The following is a 19415-nucleotide window of genomic DNA, read 5'->3' on the forward strand; positions in this document are numbered from 1 at the left end:
TTTGCTTACAGAATTAGACAAACTGAAAAGAAATTGGTCTGTTTTTTTTTTTTTACAGTTTGAATGCATTTACAGATGTATTTAGAAGATTTCTGAGGGTGGCCTGTTGCAATAAAACTGTAATTTTACTTACCTGCTAGATGGAAATACTATTAATGAAAATTTCTCAGCAATTGTATATAACTTGATTCTTTATATTAAAAAATTAACGATGATAGTCCATAATGATTACTTTTTGGTTTTTTCTTTGTAGCTACCCAGAAAGAGACCAACTGCAAGCTATTTATAGTGCCTACTTGGAGCCTGTACTACAGAAAAACCTGAAGAATCACCCTGTTTGGGGTTCTTTGCCAAAAATACATCAGCTAGCAGGATCTATGGTTCAAGTATATGAACAGGTATGTAAATTTGATTTCTTTTTTTCAAGGAAATTGAGAATTCAGAATTTAAAAAAAAAACAACTTTTGGTATTAGCAAGAGAATAAAACGATTTGTCAGTATTAAAATCCAAGTTTATATCTTTTTCATATGTTCGTATAAATTTTAAAGCTGCTTATTTGCAGACAATCTTAGGTATTAGAGGCAAACAGAGTAAGTGCTCCTGCTTTCTAACAGATTTATTGTATGATTTTGGCAAGCATCTTCACACATCTATACTTTCAGTTCTTGATTTGTAAAATGTGGATTATAGTGTTTACCTACTTAATGGATGGGGATAGAGTGTACTTCAAAGACTGTTAAATGTTCAGATGTTATGGTTTGTTGTTATGAATAGAGAAGAGAGATACAAGGGTGCAGTGCTTTATACATATCAGGGACTACCTATTAAAATTTTACACTGTTAGGTGTTTAGACACACAGGTTCATTTTCTTCTCCTGGAATGCAGGTATAGTCACTGGCTAGCATGCACCACTTACCAGGAGTTTCATGCGATACCCTAAGTCTATTCTAAGAAATATAAGTTTAAATCTCATTAAACCAGAACCAAATAACTGATTCAGTTATTCTCTGAATTAAAGATATAGTTGTAAATTCAAATATTCTCTCTGGGGTAAAAGTATTGCTGTGAAGTCTTTTGTAGTGACTGTTACTCTTTTAGGTATTCTTTTATTACACTCTTTTATTCCCTTTCAATTTTACATTATAATGTATTTAATTTCAGTTTAAAAAAAAGGTGTGTTTTGTCTATTACTGCACTAAAAGTCCTAGATTCAGTTGCTTGCATCAAAAATAGTACAGAAGAAATGTTCTAATTATTATTAATTTTGTCTCTAAATTGGAGAGACATCAATTTGGCAGGTGGACAACTCAGTGGATAAAGAACTGGCTGGGTGGCTGCATGCAAATTGTGGTCAATGACTCAATGACCAGCTGGAGACCAGTAATGAGTGGTGTCCCTCAGGGATCGGTATTGGGACAGTGGAATTGAGTGTGCCCTGATGACACCAAGCTGGGTGGTTCAGTTGATACACTGGAGGGAAGGAATGTCATCCAGAGGGACCTTGACATGCTTGTGAGGTGGGCTGATGCCAGCCTTATGAAGTTTGACCATGACAAGTGCAAGGTCCTACACCTGGGTTGGAGCAATCCCAGGCAAAGCTACAGGCTGGGCAGAGAAGAGATTCAGAGCACTTAATTAATCTCTGAACTTTTTAAAAAAAAGCTAAATAAAGAGTTCTTTAATAAAATAAATATATAGGCTAAACTGAAAACTAATTTGTCTGATACTTTAGAAAAAAATAAAGCTACATTTCTAAGTATTTTACATTCTAAAACATTGTTTTTTTCCCCTCCCTTCTCTTTTTAGGTACGAGCTAAATTCACAGTTGATGATCACAGTCACTACCTTTTCACACCATGTATTCTTACTCAGTGGGTTCTTGGTTTATTCAGATATGATTTAGCAGGTGGTAAGTCACTTATTTGGTTTTCATTGGTAAAGTAGTTCTAATACCCTAAATTATTATTGATGTCAGTTTTACTGTTGACTTCCCATGCAGCTTGTTCACCTATGGCACTCTTCCTAAACTGTGAACTATCTGTAACTCAGTGGAGGGAAAAAATGCCTAACAGTTCATTCCATAACATGTAGTAAACACGTTTAAAAGCTCCAGTGGTGCTTTCAAATATGTGTAGGGGCCATCTGTAAATTAAGGGAAGTTAGTAGGTTGGGACTGCATTATCTATTATGAGAACTTGAAATGTACCCCTACTCCCCACAACTTTTTTCTGTTTGTTTTGGGGGGAGGGGGTTGTGTTGGGGTTTTTTCAGCATGTCTGTCTTCTGGATTCCCAGAAACTTGCCTCTCATGCTTGTCTTTTTATACCTGACTTTGTAAACATGATGAGGTTATTGTATAAACATTTATGTGAGGAAACTGCAGAACTACAACTAATACACATCATTTATGACTGCTTAATGAAGAAAGAAGACTATAACCACCCTTAAACATAGAAAACATCTAGAAAACTATCTCATTGATGTAAGAGTTTACAAATATCTATAGAAGATCCCAAATGTTTTCACAGTTTGGGAATGCTTGATAATCACAGTCTTGTCTGAAAGTTCTTTCCTTAACTTTGGAAATTACGAAACTTGTAAAGGTATTTCATTTTGTATGCTTTTCCAAATAACAGCATAGGCTTCTGTCTAATCTTGTCTTAGAAGCTGCTATTATTACTAGATCATGAGCAATTACACCTTATTGTGTTTTAGCTTCTACATTAATTAAAGGGCTACACAGAGGGCTGCTTGAAGACTATAAAAGTGATAAGAATGTTGTGCTCATTCTTGGATCATAGGATGGTATAATGTAGCTTGAATGAGGTTAGAAAACCTACACTGATAATCAATGCATGGGTAATCCCAACCCATTTAAGGACTCCATTGCTGTATTCTAAGGTGACATACACACTTTTTCAGTGTTGAACAGTATGGGATGTCATTTACTCATCTCGTCTTCCTTCTTACTTTTTTGAAGAATATTGCAGCTTTGTATTTTCTAGTGGCATTTTGTAATACAGACTGTTACTGATATTTGTTGTTATTTTAGTGTTTGTTATCAGTCTTTCTCTTCTCCTTTAAAACAGTCTTCTATTTTTTCTTGTTTTGATTACCTGGAATTTTGCCTTTTAGTTTTTACTTTGTGTGCAACACCTTGTTCATTTTCATTAAAATGCTGACACTGAACTGGAGCACTTTTTTTAATAGAATATGTTTTATTTTATTTTGCAATGGTCCATAATGATATTATTAAAAAGCACTTAATAATGTTTGCTTTTCCTCTTACTCCTTCGTTATGGATGCTTTCCTGCTGGTATGTAATTCTACTTTCTCTTTTTCAATCTCATATTTTAAAATTGAAAATTTGAGAATTGTAATATTTATTATAAATATTTAATTTTAAATCTCTCCTTAAATTTTGAAGGATCATCAATACAAACTGCAGACTATGTGTTGGAAATTGTTGCTTATGAAGCACATCGTTTGTTCCGTGACAAACTTGTTGACATGAAAGAACTTCAGATATTTGATAATGTTTTGATGAAAGTATTTCAAGGTGATTTGGGCTCAGATGTTCTGGACAATATGGCAGGTAAACCATTTGAGACATACTACACAAACTTGAAATATTTGTTTAGGAACTGCTTAATCAAATCAGTCTGATCAAGTCAAATAGCATATGAGCTGAGCACCTAACCTTTCAAATGTGTAATTTCATTTTCACAGATACCTTCTATGTAACCTGGGGAGCTTGTCAAGAGGCATTTGTCACACCAGGACAGGCACTACCACCACATGGGAGGCCACTTGGCAAACTAAACTCAACAGACCTGAAGGATATTATTCAAAAAGTGAGACAAGATTAAAGAATGTGCACAGCAATTATTCTAGATATTTTTTCCGGGAAGCAGCATGCAACAGCCAGGTTTAGTGTGGGGTCTGCTGCTTGTTTGAGGGATCATCTTTTACACTTGATCAAGTGAGGGAAAGTTTGCGATGTTACATGGAGGCAGTAGGAAGTATCATGTAGCAAGGTTATTTTAATGAAAGGGCATCAGTCCTGGTGATTTGCAATGGTTTGATATGCAATATTGATGTGCATACATATTTGTGTATTAGGGTTTTATAAAATGTTTGCTTTCTGAATTTGTAATTTTCTAAAGTAATTTTGATTTGAAGAAATGCAAATAGTTTGTTTGGAGATTTGTAATGCACAAAAACTGAGCTCGATGAGAAAACGTGAATATGTTAACTGTGCTAGGCTGACTGATTTCCAGGATGAGAGCATTGATATCATCTCTTATTAGCATTGTGTGATGGGCTTTTTTTGTATATGGGAAACTGCTTCCTCTCCTTAATTGCCAGCTTGTGACCAATAGACTGCATGGGAAATGGTGAAGTTCAGTAGCCTCAGTATAACAGAAGTCTGTTTTTTTTCTGACTACACAATTCTGTTGGGCTTTAAAGATGAGGTTTTATGAAGTATAACAAGGCCAGAATTTAATTTCAGGATCTGTTATAATGTGTGCTTCATTAAGACATTCCATAATCTGCAATTATGCAGCAATTAGCTGTCTAAACTACTCTTCTAAGTTATGTATTAATTAATCTGTAGTCAGAGACACAGCTCAGACTTTGTTCTGGTCAATTATTTAATTAAGTGGTAGATTTCTATTTCAATATATCAAAGACTTCTAGGGTATCCTGGTGCTGAGGATAATGTGGTGTACTCATTACTGATAATGGCTAGGCAGAGTATCTAAATTTTGTCACATAAATAATTTATTTGTAATTAATACTAGTGTGGCCTGTTAAGTTTTCAAGCCCTTCTTTTCTAAACTTTTAAATGTTAGATACTTTTATACCTCACTGCTTCTAATTATTATTAGTGAATGCATCTCTCTTTTTCTCTTTTTTAATAGGGTATTATTCATTATGGGCGAGACAAAAAAGAGATTGAGATCTTACTGTTCCATGAAGTCCTCAGTTATATGTCTAAAATGGACAGAGTGCTAAGTTTTCCTGGAGGATCACTTCTTTTGGCAGGACGGAGTGGTGTAGGTCGTCGAACAGTTACCTCTTTAGTTAGTCATATGCATGGAGCTGTTCTGTTTTCTCCGAAAATTTCCAGAGGCTATGAACTGAAGCAGTTCAAAAATGATCTTAAATATGTAAGTCAGTCCGTGGTTTCCATTTTATAGTGTTGTAGGCATGTATTAAAATAAAAAACAAGAACATGGGAATTTTGAAGGGCAGAAGTGTTGCATGAAGAGATATTTTAAGAAAAGCAAAATATTAGTAGTCTAAATGAAACGAGCAGATTTTTAGAAGTTCTTAGTGCCTAGATTAGTACACTGTTCTTTACAGTAATTACCTGAAACTCAACTTTTTTGAATACCAGACATGTTTTTATGAGTGTTGTGGACTTCATAAATTCTAAGTCTATGTGAATATTGGAAATGTTTTTTTCATAGATGTATTTTCATATTTGTATATATTTTAATTTTCTGCTCTACTGTCTGCCAGTTAACAGGATAGTAGCTGAATCACGTAAAATTTTAGTGATTGAGGAAATGTAACATGTTATTTAAAAACAAATGCCAACCCTCAATCAGGAGTTCCACAGTACCTTCAACAATGCTAAAGAAAAATATAAAGCTAAGCCCACACAAAAAAGTGATACAACTCTATAATCGAGTCACATCTGGAACGTAAATATGTTCTGTGAAAGTGTCCGTTTTAACTTTTTTTCATTACCATGCTATTCATTTAGGTAGAATGTTCTTCATATTTGATATCTCATATAACTGAATCACCTAGTAGTCTTCTGTAAATATATATTAGTGTAGATGTTGTGGAGAAAATATGTAATATATAATCAAGGAAAAACTTATTCTGTTACAAACAATACATATACTCAATATACTGAGCTTTAAATGTTTTCCTTGCTTCTAGGTGATGGAGCTTGCTGGCATTGAAGCAAAGCAGGTGGTATTGCTGCTCGAAGACTATCAGTTTGTTCATTCCATGTTTCTTGAGATGGTCAACAGTTTATTGTCTTCAGGTGAGACAAGTACAAAAAGAGTATGGTTCTACTTTTACCGCACAGATTTAGGTCAGTGAGGCAGAACTTTATGTCCATACCAGAAGTCTTACTTAGCTTTATACTTTGTTTTAGCTGGAATGCTTGTACGTGAGAAATTGATTTGCAATTCACTTAGCTATCCTTTAAACTATCCTACAGTAGGTGTGCTTCAATTCCTGAAAGTTGCAGTAAGTCACTTATTTCAAAGGAGTTCTTTGTAATAGTGTAACCACAAAAGATAATGTATTCTACTCTACAGCTTCCCTTTTCTAATACAATTCAAAATTGAGAGGTGTTCCAATGTTTTACTAAATTGTATAGACTGAGTCCTTTACTTAAATGAACTCCAGCAAAATGCAATTTTCTGAAAGTAATGAGATGATAAATAACAGGAACAAAAGTGACTTGGTTATCTAGCTTTGTTCCTTGATCAGGGGGTTCATTGAAGCACTCTTACCAAAAGTTTTTTGGAACTAAAGTAGTTTCAGAGCTCATTGATAAAAGCAGCAGATCTTTCTGTCTCCTAGGTGCAAATCCAAGTTTCTTTACAATATCAGATTCCAGTGCTGAACCTCTGTCTGAGGACCTGGGTACTTTCCTTCATGTTTCTGTTTTCTGTCAGTCTTATTTGATTTTTTATATTATATTGGATCACTGTCTTTAGGTAGATTGGAATGAGTTTTTTGTGTATATTCCAGGTAATATTAACAAAGTGAGCTGTTTAAGTTAAATGGAAGTACTATAATTTGGTTTGTTGTTTTCGTGATATAATGAAAAGAATGATGGAGTACTTGGGACAACACTTGTGAAAGTATGGAGGTGAATAATGCCATACTCAGACTCTCTGTACAGATGATTCAAGGGAATCCTTCAGAGGAATTTGAAGAATTATAGTGTATTTGATCTGCCATTTAAAATTCATTCTTGAAATAGGAGAAGTTCCTGGGCTGTATAAAATAGAAGAATTGGAACCGTTGCTATCTCCTCTGAAGGATCAAGCTTCACAAGATGGATTTACAGGACCAATTTTCAACTATTTCACATACCGTATGTGAACAGAATTATAAGTTATAATTTATTGCAAAGTTATAAAAGTAGTATAATAATGGACAAATAATTTCTAACAGACCTTGTTTTGTGTGCATTTTTACCTCTTAGTTTGTTGTTAAAAGCAGGCAGGGATAATGGTTACAGTGTGATGTTTGGGGGCACAGAACTCTCAGCTTAAAATTCATTCTTCGGACTTTTTGTCTTTTGGATTTTGTATACATAAAAGTTCTACAAAGCTGCTATGAAATCTGCTCTTGAAAGTAACTAGAAGGAAGAAAGATCTTGTCCCCATCATTTTCTGGTTTATTTAGCTTATATGTCTAGTTACAGAGTTTTCTTCTATTTGTCAATTATACCTGCAAATACTTTGAAGTCTGAGTAATCATAAGCAAGTTTACAACTAGGTTTCTTCCTTGGACAAACAAGTAGATTAAATAGTTTACAAATAAATAGAAGAACTTAACTGAAAGAATACAAATGCTGGCAGTCGTACTCAGAGGCCTTGGAACTCCTTCTATTTGGTTCTGTTGGTCTGTACTAGAGGTATCTATTTGAATACTACCAGCTCTTCTAAATTAAAAAATAGAATACAGTGTAACATACATAATGAGAATCCATTATAGTAAATTAATTTGTTTAAGTTCTGCTTATAAACATTCAGGACTTAGTGTGATGTAATAGCTTCTTTTTTTTTTTTTTTCAGAAATTAGCTTGTTATAAGTATTTGGAAGATGGTGATTTATGTTGTGGTTGCAATAAGTCTACCATTAGGTAGTTAGATTATCTACTAAATATTTAATATGTTGTATTTTCCTAGGGATCCAACAAAACCTGCATGTTGTCTTGATCATGGATTCTACCAATATAAATTTCACAATAAACTGTGAAAGTAATCCAGCACTTTACAAGAAGTGTCAAGTTTTGTGGATGGAAACCTGGTCAGAAAACAGTATGAAAAAGGTAAATTAATTAGTGAAAACCTGTGACTTCTTTAAATTAGTAGCTCTGACCTTTGGTGAATAAGATCAAAAGATTTGAAGTTGTGAAGGCATAATTGTCACTGTGCTCATTTAATTCATTTGTGCAGTAGTACAAACCCAGAAAATTCTGCAGAACAGTTAAGAACTATTGGCATTATTATTTAACCAGTAGCACCAATTTTTGTTCTCTCTGTGGGCTGACTTGAACAAAATGCTAACTATGACTGATCAAACACAGCATTTAAGAACAAAATACAAATAGACTGCAAGCAAAATGTTAAAACCAACTGTCTTCGGTTTGCCTGGCAAGGGTTTGGTAGTTGGGGTGGCTCCTGTGAGAAGCTGCCAGAATTTTCCACCATGCCTGGTAGCACCAAATCGAGACGGTTCCAAGATGCACCCACTGCTGGCCAAGGCTAAGCCCATCAGTGATGGTGATAGCACCTCTGGGATAACATAGGTAAGAAAGGGGGAAAAAAGTTTCAGACCGGCAGCTGCAGTCGGACAGCTGTTCCTGAAGGACTGCACCCAGTGGAAAGGACCCATACTGGTGCAGTTTGTAAAGTACTGCAGCCTGCTGGAGGGACCCCTCACTGGAGCAGGGGAGGAGAGTGAGGAGTCTTCCCCTGAGGACGAAGGAGCAGCAGAAACCGACCCCAACCTCTGTTCACCATTCCCTGTGCTGCTGAGAGGGGAGGAGGTAGAGAATTTGGGAGTAAACTTCAGCTTAGGAAGAAGGGAGGGGTAAGGGAAAGATGTTTTAAGATTTAATTTTTATTTCCCATTAACCTACTATGATTTGATTGGTAATAAATTAAGCTAATTTTCCCAAGTTGAGGTTTTTTGGCCCGTGATGGTATTCAGTGAGTGATCTCTCCCTGTCATTGTCTCGACCCACAAGTATTCAGCTATATTTTCTCTCCCCTGTCCAGCTGAGGAGGGCAGTGATGGAGCAGCTTTGGTAGGTACTTGGCATCCTGCCAGGGTCAACCGACCGCACCAGCTATGTTGATGATATCTGCTGTTACTAGTGTGCTTGACACCTAGTTAAAAAATAGGCTTGTAATATGTATATGAGCTTCTCTAGATCTAAGACTGCACTGTAAACCTCATGTTACTTCTCAGTCTTTTTGGTGGAATAGATTCCATATATTCTTTTTAGGATCAAAATCTGCTTGCTTCAGGATGGTCAGAGTGTGTGTGTGAGATATACATTACTTATATATGTTTGAGGTTGCCAAATTCAATATGCTGATAGAGGAAAGGCTTCTGTGAAGCTTCACAGCCCCAACCTGAACCAGTGCTGAAGCTGAACGTGTATTCCCAGTAGGCACAGCCATAGACACATATATATAGCACGTGTATACATTTAATTGGCAACACAGAACAACACAAACAAACCCTCAGCACAAACACAAACAGCACTATTGGCATTTTCCTGTTCCCTTCTATGAGTGATCACAGTGAAGGCCCATTAGTGGGAAACATGTACATGTGCAGAATGTGGATTTGACTACTAGCTGGGTGTAGACACATAGTACCTCCAGTAATTGCCTCTGGATGCCCTGGTCTCCCCACTTGCTGGCATCTGGATGTACAGGCCCCTGAGGCCAGAAACCTACTCCAGCTGTACACATATTGCCTCACTGTGCGTTCACACACACGTAGTAGGATCCAGTAACTGGGCTTAGACATCCAGTCCCTCTCGTAGCCGCCTTGGATCTAGGATCTCCTGATTGCATCCTGCACAGGCATGGACACACATAGAGACACATGCAGTTGGGTTTCATTTGACTGCCAGGCTCCACAGTCTTTCAGGCAGCTGGCCTGGACCTTCTAGTACCTCTGGCAAGCCAACTCCTGTGGGTCCTTCACCAGCCCATAGTAAGTCTTGTGTAATATGAAATGGTCTTCCATTGTATTCCATAATGTGTCCCAAGATTCCTATGCAGTAATCCCTTCAGTCTATGTAAGGTGATCTGGCCTCTCCCATTCACATCTGGGATGGGTTTCACACCTAGACCATGGGGTTGGTCACCCTCCTGGGAGAGCTATGGGAGCTGGTGACACAGTGTCCATTTCTGCCAGGGTTGCTGGGACTCTTTCACTTTCCATTGTGCCTCAGTACAGCAGTTTGTACTAAAAATTTGTTTGGCAAAGATATTTGGACCAGCTCTGTCCACAGCTAAAAAAAGTATTTTTCAGGGTATTTTCACTTCCACTTCAGTAGGGTTTTTTTTTGTCTTTTTTTTGAGTGATCATTTAGTCATATGCCAGAACCTTTGGAAATACTTTATTTTTACTACTGTATGTTGTATAGTTGATAACAAATCAAAGTAAGCCCATTGTAGAACATGAAAAACACTTCAAAGACTTAGATTTAGGCATTGTTTAATTCCAGTGCAACAGTTTTAGTTCAGACTGGCTGTTTTCCTTTTGAGTTTTATATATTTTTACATGTTTGACATTAGGGTTACTGTAAGAGTCCTCTGAGAATTAGTTTCTTTGTCTTGCAGCCAGCAAAAGCTCCTTTTGTGGGAGACAACAGGAATGTAGTGACAGGGAAAGACAGAACTGATCTTTTTAATGCTGTATGTACTCAGTAAATACCTTACTCTGAATAAAGTTATCGTATTCAGTCTTTTCAAGTAAGAAACTAGATTAAAGGTTTGGGTTTTATAATTTTAACTCATATTTTCATTGTTCATAATTTTCATACAAAAAAAAATGCTCATTTTTTTAGATACCTGAAATGCTTCTGAATGATACAGATGAACAAGAAAAGACTGAGAAAGCACATAAGGAACTTAAGAAAAAACACTCAGGTAATATTTAGGTGGACCCACTATTTGTTATTATTGAAACACCACTTTTCTGTTGGGCATAGATAATAGCATAGATACTTTTAGCCTGGTTTTGCCAGCATATTCATAGACTTTAGCAGTGTTCAAATAGCAGGCATTTTGAGCATCAGTGGTCTAGAACATACATCCTGGCTGACTAAAATGATCTCTTCTGTCACAAGCAATTGCAATTCATTTTTATAAACTGATTAAGCCTCGTTTTGTTTTATTCTTGTCTTCCTTCTATGTGAATGTTATTTTACAACCTCAGCATCTGATAATTTAAGAGTTATGCAGTCTGCATTTGTCCATTACTCTTGCACTAGACCTAGTTATTTATGTTAATAATTCTTTATCTCCAGTAACTAATTTCTTGTAAATAATGCCCCTTTTTCAGAGTAATTTGGTTTTATAATACAACTTAAACTTTAAACATGACCCAACACTCATTTGCATAATACTTTTAGCTACTTTTCATAAAGCATTAGTCAATGAAACAATTTCAGCATATTTTTTTCTAAGGAATATGAATTTCAGGTGTTGTTTCAAATATGTTGTTTCCCTGAAAGTGTTTGAAAAATACGTATTCTTTGTGAATTTTTTAATGCCCTTAATTTATATCGCAAAAAATGTATTATGTTGCCCTGCCTCGGTTATTGTAATGTGAGATAAGAACGAATATATTATTTTTGTGTAACAAATTGTGTTGTACAGGTGATTCTGATTTTCTGAAGTCGTTTCTGGCAATCCACAAATCATGTAAAATGTATGGAGCAACACCTAGCAGGTATATGACATTCCTTCGTATATACAGTGCCATCAATAACAGTAAAAGAAGAGAGCTAATAAAAAGGCAGAACCACCTGCAGGTATGTATTTAAGACATTTTTAACATATGGCTTTTCAAAATACTCTCATATTTGGAAATGCCTTGTGTAGTGGCTAACGTGGGTTTGTGAAGTGTCCTCTGTTGGTACATGCAGATGCTCTGATTTCAAGAAAGGAATAGTATGAATTTTAGTTGACATCCTTGTTCAAATGCCTTATAGGGTGAAGAATGGTTTCTTATTTTTGTTAATATTTTTCCTCTAGAATGTATCAGACTGGAAGATTAAATAGTACTTGAAAGCACATTATTTTTTTTTCATGTGTATGTACTGGAATTATGTTGCAAACAATCCATCATCTTTCCATCAATTTAAGTCCTGCCTCCGTTGGTATAAATTTTCCCCATGTAGTTACATATTCCATCCCTTGTCTTTATAACTCTACAGCACCTTCCTACTGTGTGTAATTCTTGCTAGTTCAACAAGCAGTTTTCTTTAACCTCATGGTACCCTTGTGTAGCTTTGACCAAGATTCCCTTGTTACGATTCTCTCTGATTTTGTGTTTTTTAATTGATTTTGAATTCCTTTTCCATGCATCAGACCTTCACACAGTTCTAGACCAAATGCAGTTCATCTCACAGACATCGCTTTCCTCCTATTCTCTATGCCTAACATGCTTATTTTTGAAACCCATTTCTTATCTTTCCAGTCATACATACTTCTCTTCCTTCTCCTCCCAATATATTTCTGGAAAGATCTTCTGTATGATCCTTCAGGACGTGGAACTTTTGTCTTTATCCTTCTCCCTTCCCTTTCAGCCCCTTTTCCCAGTGACCCAGTGCTATTCTGAAACCACATTCGTAAAGCTGTATTTCTTCTTAAAGCATCTATCAAGATACTTCCTTACCTTGTAATCTACACTGTTTCTATTCTGCCTGGCAACATTTTTCTGTCTCGGTAGTAAGCAATTTAAGAAGATTTACATTTGTAAAGATGGAAATTGTCTTAGTATTTAGAAAGCAGCTGTGGTTTGTTTGTGACAGACACTCATCTGCTTGTAAAATGTTCTGGTTAAATAAAAGTAATCATTTAAGTGAAAATTAGAGATGTGTATCCTAAATCAAAACATCTTCCAGGTAATATTCTTTCCCAATACATCTTGAAATAATTCTGTTATCTGATTACCATAGAGTAAATAATTTAGAAAGTGTGCATAAAGAAAATAACCATAATTGAGGCTTTCCTTTATGTACATATATGTTCTTTAGAAAATGTACAGATTTGTAGAAATAGGATAATTAATTTGTTATAATTTGTTTAATTTTTGTAAATTTGCTTTTAAAGAAGATCTGTGGCATTAATATCAGTTAACTGTAATGCTGTTAAATTAATAAGATTATGTACTAGTTGCTGTTCCATTAAAAGTTTATTATTTACAGAATTTGGTTTTGATGTAGTAATAGATCTTACAGCAACACATCTGTAAGTACTAAATCTCACTTTTAGATTAAATAATACTAAGAAAATGTAAATATTGAGAAAATGTGGAACATAAATTAAAAAAGTAAGAATATTCATCTACATCACTCTGAGTTTGTGCATAATGTTTGCAACCAACCTTCATTTAAATCTTTTTAAAATTTGTTGCTACATAACTGCTTTTTATAAACTTTTATAGGCAGGTGTTTCAAAGCTGAATGAAGCTAAAGCTCTGGTGGATGAACTGAACAGAAAAGCTGAAGAGCAAAGCATTTTACTCAAAACAAAGCAGGATGAGGCTGATGCTGCCCTTCAAGAAATTACAGTATCCATGCAGGTGTTGTATACAATGTTATAAAGAAATTGAGGAAGAAAAGATGTGCTTTTCTATTTTTGGTCTCCTGCCTGTGCTTTGTTCTTTTCCAGGGTTACAAAAGGTGATGCTTTTACAAGAATTTGCCTAAGGGAGTGCATGAACCCTGAGGCTTGAATAAACTGCAACAGGACAGAGAATTACATAATTGAAATAATATTTGAACTAATGGAGTTGAAAGAGATCAGTGCAAGTTTTGCACCTGAGTAGTATTTACTGCTGTAGTTTACTCTGAAAGTTTTCCTAGGAATTCACAAATCCAAACTGATTCATTTTATGATTCTTACTTCAGACAGGAAATTTAAACAAAAGACTGACAAGCAGCAGAATTTTAAGTAACACATACCAGGAATTAAATTTGTGGACTGTTCAAAAGAATGTATTTCATGAGGTCCAGTCCTTCTAAAGTTAACCTCAAAGAAGGTTGAATAATACCTCTTGTGTTCATCACTCATTGAGTTTTTATTCTTCAGTTCACTGGTAGACATCCTGTTTTTTGGTTTTCCCAGTTAAGTAAAATAATTGTGCAGAAAATAGATCTCTACGTTAATGCTTCTAGGAATCATAAATGTAGGGTAAGCCATAATGAATCTGCTGTCACTGCACTGTTTGCTTTGTCACCGGTTTAGTCTGCTCAGTTTGAAGAAAACTTAAAGATGTTCAATGCCAAAGACATTCTCTGCAGTAGTTTGCTTTCTCAAACTACTTGATCCACAGTAATTTTTTATCAGCCTTCTTCACTTGGAAGTTTTTAATGCTTTTAAGCTATATTTGCCCATAAATTTGAATAATGATGATTGGCTTGGTGTGTTCACTGCTGGCCTGCAAGAATTTATTATGCCATTTTCCCTGTTTTCTGTTGTAAATCTGTGTCTGTTGTTGTCCAGTAGAGTTACAGGTTGTGTGGGTAGCTCATATCACATTGTAGAATAAAATCAAAGAATAGGCTAAAAGCCATGAAACAGGATGGGCCCACTGACATCAGAAAAATTACAGTAGAATTATGATTATTTAGATTATCATGAAGAATAGGTGCCCTCTATCATTTTAATGTCACTTCAAATATTCCGGTTATGAAAGAGAGAGGGCTCTAATACATACAGCCACTTAATCTTTCAGAGCAAGGCTTTTGACCTACAACTGAATTTTAAGGTTTTCTTATTCAGAGCCGTCATTCAGTATTTGTACATTTGCATGAAACGTCTAATCAAGATTTAGGTAGCTAATGTTTTATGGATTTGAATATAATCTTCAGTGACATACTCCTCTATAACTTGGGTTAAGTCCTCAGAAAGCTTATTATTAATCTAAATTTTTTTTTCTGCTTTCTTATATCTATTACCTTCTGCTACAAGTTCAACTCATCTCAGCAATTGCTGCTGATAATTATGTGTTTTATACTGGGAAAATGTAAACTCTGGACTTTGTTGTCTTCTATCTTTTAGGTGAACTGAGTCTAGAATTATAGTCTTATTTTATGCATTTATCCTCAATTATTTGTTTTGTAGCAGGCATTGGTAATCTCTGGGTTTGGGTGTTTGTGTTTTGTTTATTTGTTTGGTTTGTATTTTGTATGTTGGTGTTTTGTTGTTTTTTTGTTGTTGTGCTTTTGTTGTTTTTCTTGGGGTTTTTTCTATTTGTTTGTTTTGGTTTTTGTGGGTTTTGAGGTTTTTTTTTTTATACTAGGTATTTATTGTTGTGCTGAAGTACTTAGGAGCCCTGGGGATGGCCAATAGATACCATCTCCTGTGTGGTAGACACAGTACGAATCTAAAAAAAACCCAGATGTAAACCCAAAGGGCTTAAAATACATACTATGGTGTAGGATATATGGCAGGTATCTTTATAGACAGATGGGTGCAAATTTACTGGTAAACAAAATATTAGTATTTGTAGATTAATAGGCTTTAGTTCCAATACAACTGCTGCTTCTATGAGCATTATAGAAAAGGAGAGTTCTAATGGTGTCATGAAAGAAAGAAATGTGAGCAGCTATAAAGACAACAGGAAAATACTACTTTCCATTGTAGTAAGAATTTGCAGTCTGTCGCTGCTTACCCTTTCAGAGGGGGACTGGCATCTTGATAAGGAATGGAAAATCAGAGGCAAGGAGAAAAAAGGTCATAATGAGCCTCAAAAATAGAGGTACAAGTCTTGTCTATGGTAAAGAAAGAGATGGAGACACAATAAAAGCAGAAGATGCTTATTCCATAATTTAGTTACCTAATCAACATGTCTGGTATAAAACAGTCTCAGGTAATATATTGCAATTGGTATTTTGCAAATTACATTACAATCAGGATTAAAAGAATAAAAGACCTAAAGGAATAAAATCTGTGGAAATTTGAAAACTAAAGGTATTCTCTTTTTTTAGAGTGCTAGTGAGCAAAAAACAGAAATGGAAAAATTAAAACACCGGATAGCAGAAGAGGCTGCAGAAATAGAAGAGAGAAAAAGAAAAATTGAAGTGGAATTAAAAGAGGTTCAGGTAAGTCCTGCCATACAAAATATTTCTGCAAAATGTATCACTGTATGTCTTAAATCTTGCTTTATTTTGATATTAAAGCTTTTATGCATTAGAAAAAAATATTTTATTTACCGTGTTGAGATTTTCATTTTGGCATTTGTGTTCCATTAAATCTGAATTAGAGAATGAATTTTCAGGTGATATTTTGCCTTCAGTTTTTGTTTCTGGGTTGCTGCTGTCTATAGCTGACCTTTTCAGATTTTGCGGGATGTTTTTCAATTACTAATATCTTATACAGACCAAATACATTACTCTGCCTTGATCAGGGTGGTTCTATCATCAGCTCAATGTAAATAGTTTAATGAGCAATAATTTCCGTTTATTACTAAATTCTGAAAATTATATATCCTAACATTGCTAATAGCAAACTGCTTGTTCCAAAGACCTTACAGCCATTAAGCATCAGGTTTTTTGAGAGGTGTGTATGTTCAGTTATTGTTTTTAGTCTCTATTTTCCATCCCATCCATTTAAAAATTGTATTAAACAATAAGAAAAAATTACAGCAACATATTTTTTTCCTTTTAAATATCATAGATGCCAAGGAATTATATCCTTGTATTGAAAGTGACATAGATCTACAGGATTAGGGTACCACCTTTCTGTGGTCTTTGATAAATATGAAGGATGTGCAAGGTGTTCAAAGTGTTTAATGATAAACTTTTTCTTGTCTTCTTATAATTTTGTTGCTTTGTTGATAAGGGCAAAGGCTGTCTGGATATGTTTAGCTACTGAAGATAAAAAGCTTTGGTGACCTATACTTCTGCACATCTTTAGAAAGATACCCTCAGATATACCTACAGATATTAATTAACATCATTATTAAAACATTTGTATGACAATGAACTTTTAAGCAATGAAAGAATAAACAAATATGATTGGTATTAATATCTGTATAATGCTTAGGAATTACAGTGCTGAATGAAAACTAAAGGAAGGTCAGGTGTATAACATGCTGGGTTTTATGGAAATAATTTATAATCTCTTAAACACATGTAAATTTTTAAATAAATGTGCACATGAATATGCATCATTGGCAGTTGGTTAGGCAATAAAATATATTGAAAGAACAAGAAATTGTATAAAAACTGAAATGGCAAATGTTCTGTTTCTTATATCCTAATCTCTTTTTAAATGTATTTTTATATTTTAAGCCACTGGTTAATGAAGCTAAACTAGCAGTTGGAAATATAAAACCAGAGTCTTTGTCAGAAATCCGGTCACTACGGATGCCTCCTGACATAATCAGAGACATACTAGAAGGAGTTTTACGGCTGATGGGGATTTTTGATACATCATGGGTGAGCATGAAGAGGTAAGGATATCATTTAAGCTTTAAATTTAAGCAGTAATTTGCATTATGAAAATCTTTGTATTATATTCAGGAATAACCTGTGCAGAATTCTTTGGTCTAATACATGAATAACCTCTTTAACAGTGTTTCTTCTTAGTTATTTAATTCTTTTTACAGTTTCTTGGCTAAAAGAGGAGTGAGGGAGGACATAGCAACCTTTGACGCCCGTAATATTCCAAAAGAAATACGAGAGAGTGTTGAAGAACTTCTTTCTAAGAATGGACCATCTTTTGATCCAAAGGTAATTCCTGATTGCACTACATAAAATGAAAAAATATGATGGAAAAAAAAAATGGAAAATTAAAAAAAGACATGATTGTCTGGTTTTCCAACATAATTTTTGGAATGAAATTACAGAAAAAGTGATTAATTCTGCTTAGAGTTTGTCAGTCTAAAGAGATGAAATTGTAGCAGAGATTACTCTGTTACATACTGCCTCTAACTGAAATTTTTTTGACTAACGAGCAGTGGGATGAGGAGTCAAGTCGTTGGAGATTTTTGTCACTGGTATAAATTAGAACTCAGATAAAAGAATTGTAACTGAGTCCTTCTGGTTTCCTGGTAAGAGACTTAACAGTACACTTAATTAAAAAAAGGAGGACTAATAATGATTAAATGTATGAGTGATCTTTGAGAATTGATTTGGTCGTAGCTATAAAAAGGAATTCTTATTTTTAAAAGCAAAATTGTAGTTCCCTGATGAGAAGGAACATGTTAATAAATTATGCATTAATTTAAAACTTACTAACTTTAGTGAAGCTTGGTAGCTGTAAAGACACACATTATTTTGTTACATAGATTGATGGCCTAAAATACAATCTCTTAGTGACAATTTAAAAGATTAGTTCATTAGAGGAGCTGGCTAATTGGCATATTTAAATTGATAACTTGTAAATCTGTTGCAGTTATTTATGCTGTATTTATCTTATCTACATTACACTTCAGGGATTTTTGTAACTGTTACTGATCTTTTCCAGAATGCAAAACGAGCCAGTGCTGCAGCTGCTCCATTAGCAGCTTGGGTCAATGCCAATGTCCAGTATTCCCATGTCCTAGAACGAATTCAGCCTTTGGAAAAAGAAAAGGCTGGCTTGGAATTGTAAGTTAGACACTGTTACAAACTAAATGCTCTTAATTCCAGTGGTGGTGGGTGAAATTAAAGCTGCCACAGCATAGTTGAAGTTTGTTAAAAAGGAAAAGAAAAAGATGTAAGAAACTGCCTCATCCATAGGTAATAAAACATTCATGCTGAGACAGGCAAAGTAAGTGTGCGCTATTTTCTCTGGCAGCTATGCCTTGGATATTTTTTGGCCAATCACAAGTTACCTGTCTCAGCTGAAATGTGTGAGGGATAAATGAAGATCACATATGAATTTAAAATGTGTTGGTGAAACCCATTATTTTGTAAGATGTCTGCTAGTTCCACTTTTTTCAATCACATTCTAAGCATACTCAGTTTCTTCTTAGGATCAAAAAGATACAACATAGTCAAATGCCCGTAGCATGGGGAATAAACAAGAGGAATTAGAGATGTGGGCACATCTACGGGGCTATGATAGAATAGGCATCACCGAAACATGGTGGGATGGCTCCTTTGACTCTGGAGTGTTGGAATGGAAGGTTATAGGCTTTTTAGAAAAGACAGGCTCGGTAGGAGGGGAGGGGGAGTTGCCCTTTATGTTAGGGATAGGCTGGAGAGTATGGAAATCTGTCTGGGGACAAGTGATCAGTTAACAGAAAGTTTGTGGGTCAGGGTTAAGGGGAAATCGGTGATGGGACACATTACTGTGGGGATATGTTACAGACCGCCTGATCAAGAGGAACCTATGGATGAAGAACTCTACAGACAAATAGAAAAAGCCTCACTCTCACAAGCCCTTGTTCTCATGGGGG

At 35.1% G+C, this 19415-nt stretch overlaps 1 protein-coding gene across 1 annotated transcript in view; it reads left to right on the plus strand.

Moving 5' to 3' along the window:
* The window catches only part of DYNC2H1 (dynein cytoplasmic 2 heavy chain 1), a 166597-nt gene that overhangs the window by 41728 nt on the left and 105454 nt on the right, over positions 1-19415 (plus strand). Inside the window, exons 45-59 of the mRNA XM_005149725.4 lie at positions 254-398; positions 1809-1911; positions 3430-3597; positions 3732-3856; positions 4928-5176; positions 5961-6069; positions 7024-7137; positions 7958-8100; positions 10864-10945; positions 11678-11832; positions 13470-13607; positions 16018-16131; positions 17323-17483; positions 17640-17763; positions 18500-18621. Coding sequence (XP_005149782.2) covers positions 254-398; positions 1809-1911; positions 3430-3597; positions 3732-3856; positions 4928-5176; positions 5961-6069; positions 7024-7137; positions 7958-8100; positions 10864-10945; positions 11678-11832; positions 13470-13607; positions 16018-16131; positions 17323-17483; positions 17640-17763; positions 18500-18621 — 2052 coding nt within the window. The remainder of the gene's footprint in view (positions 1-253; positions 399-1808; positions 1912-3429; positions 3598-3731; positions 3857-4927; positions 5177-5960; positions 6070-7023; positions 7138-7957; positions 8101-10863; positions 10946-11677; positions 11833-13469; positions 13608-16017; positions 16132-17322; positions 17484-17639; positions 17764-18499; positions 18622-19415) is intronic.

Source organism: Melopsittacus undulatus, chromosome 2 (genome assembly GCF_012275295.1).
Source record: "Melopsittacus undulatus isolate bMelUnd1 chromosome 2, bMelUnd1.mat.Z, whole genome shotgun sequence".
NCBI classification, from domain to species: Eukaryota; Metazoa; Chordata; class Aves; order Psittaciformes; family Psittaculidae; genus Melopsittacus; species Melopsittacus undulatus.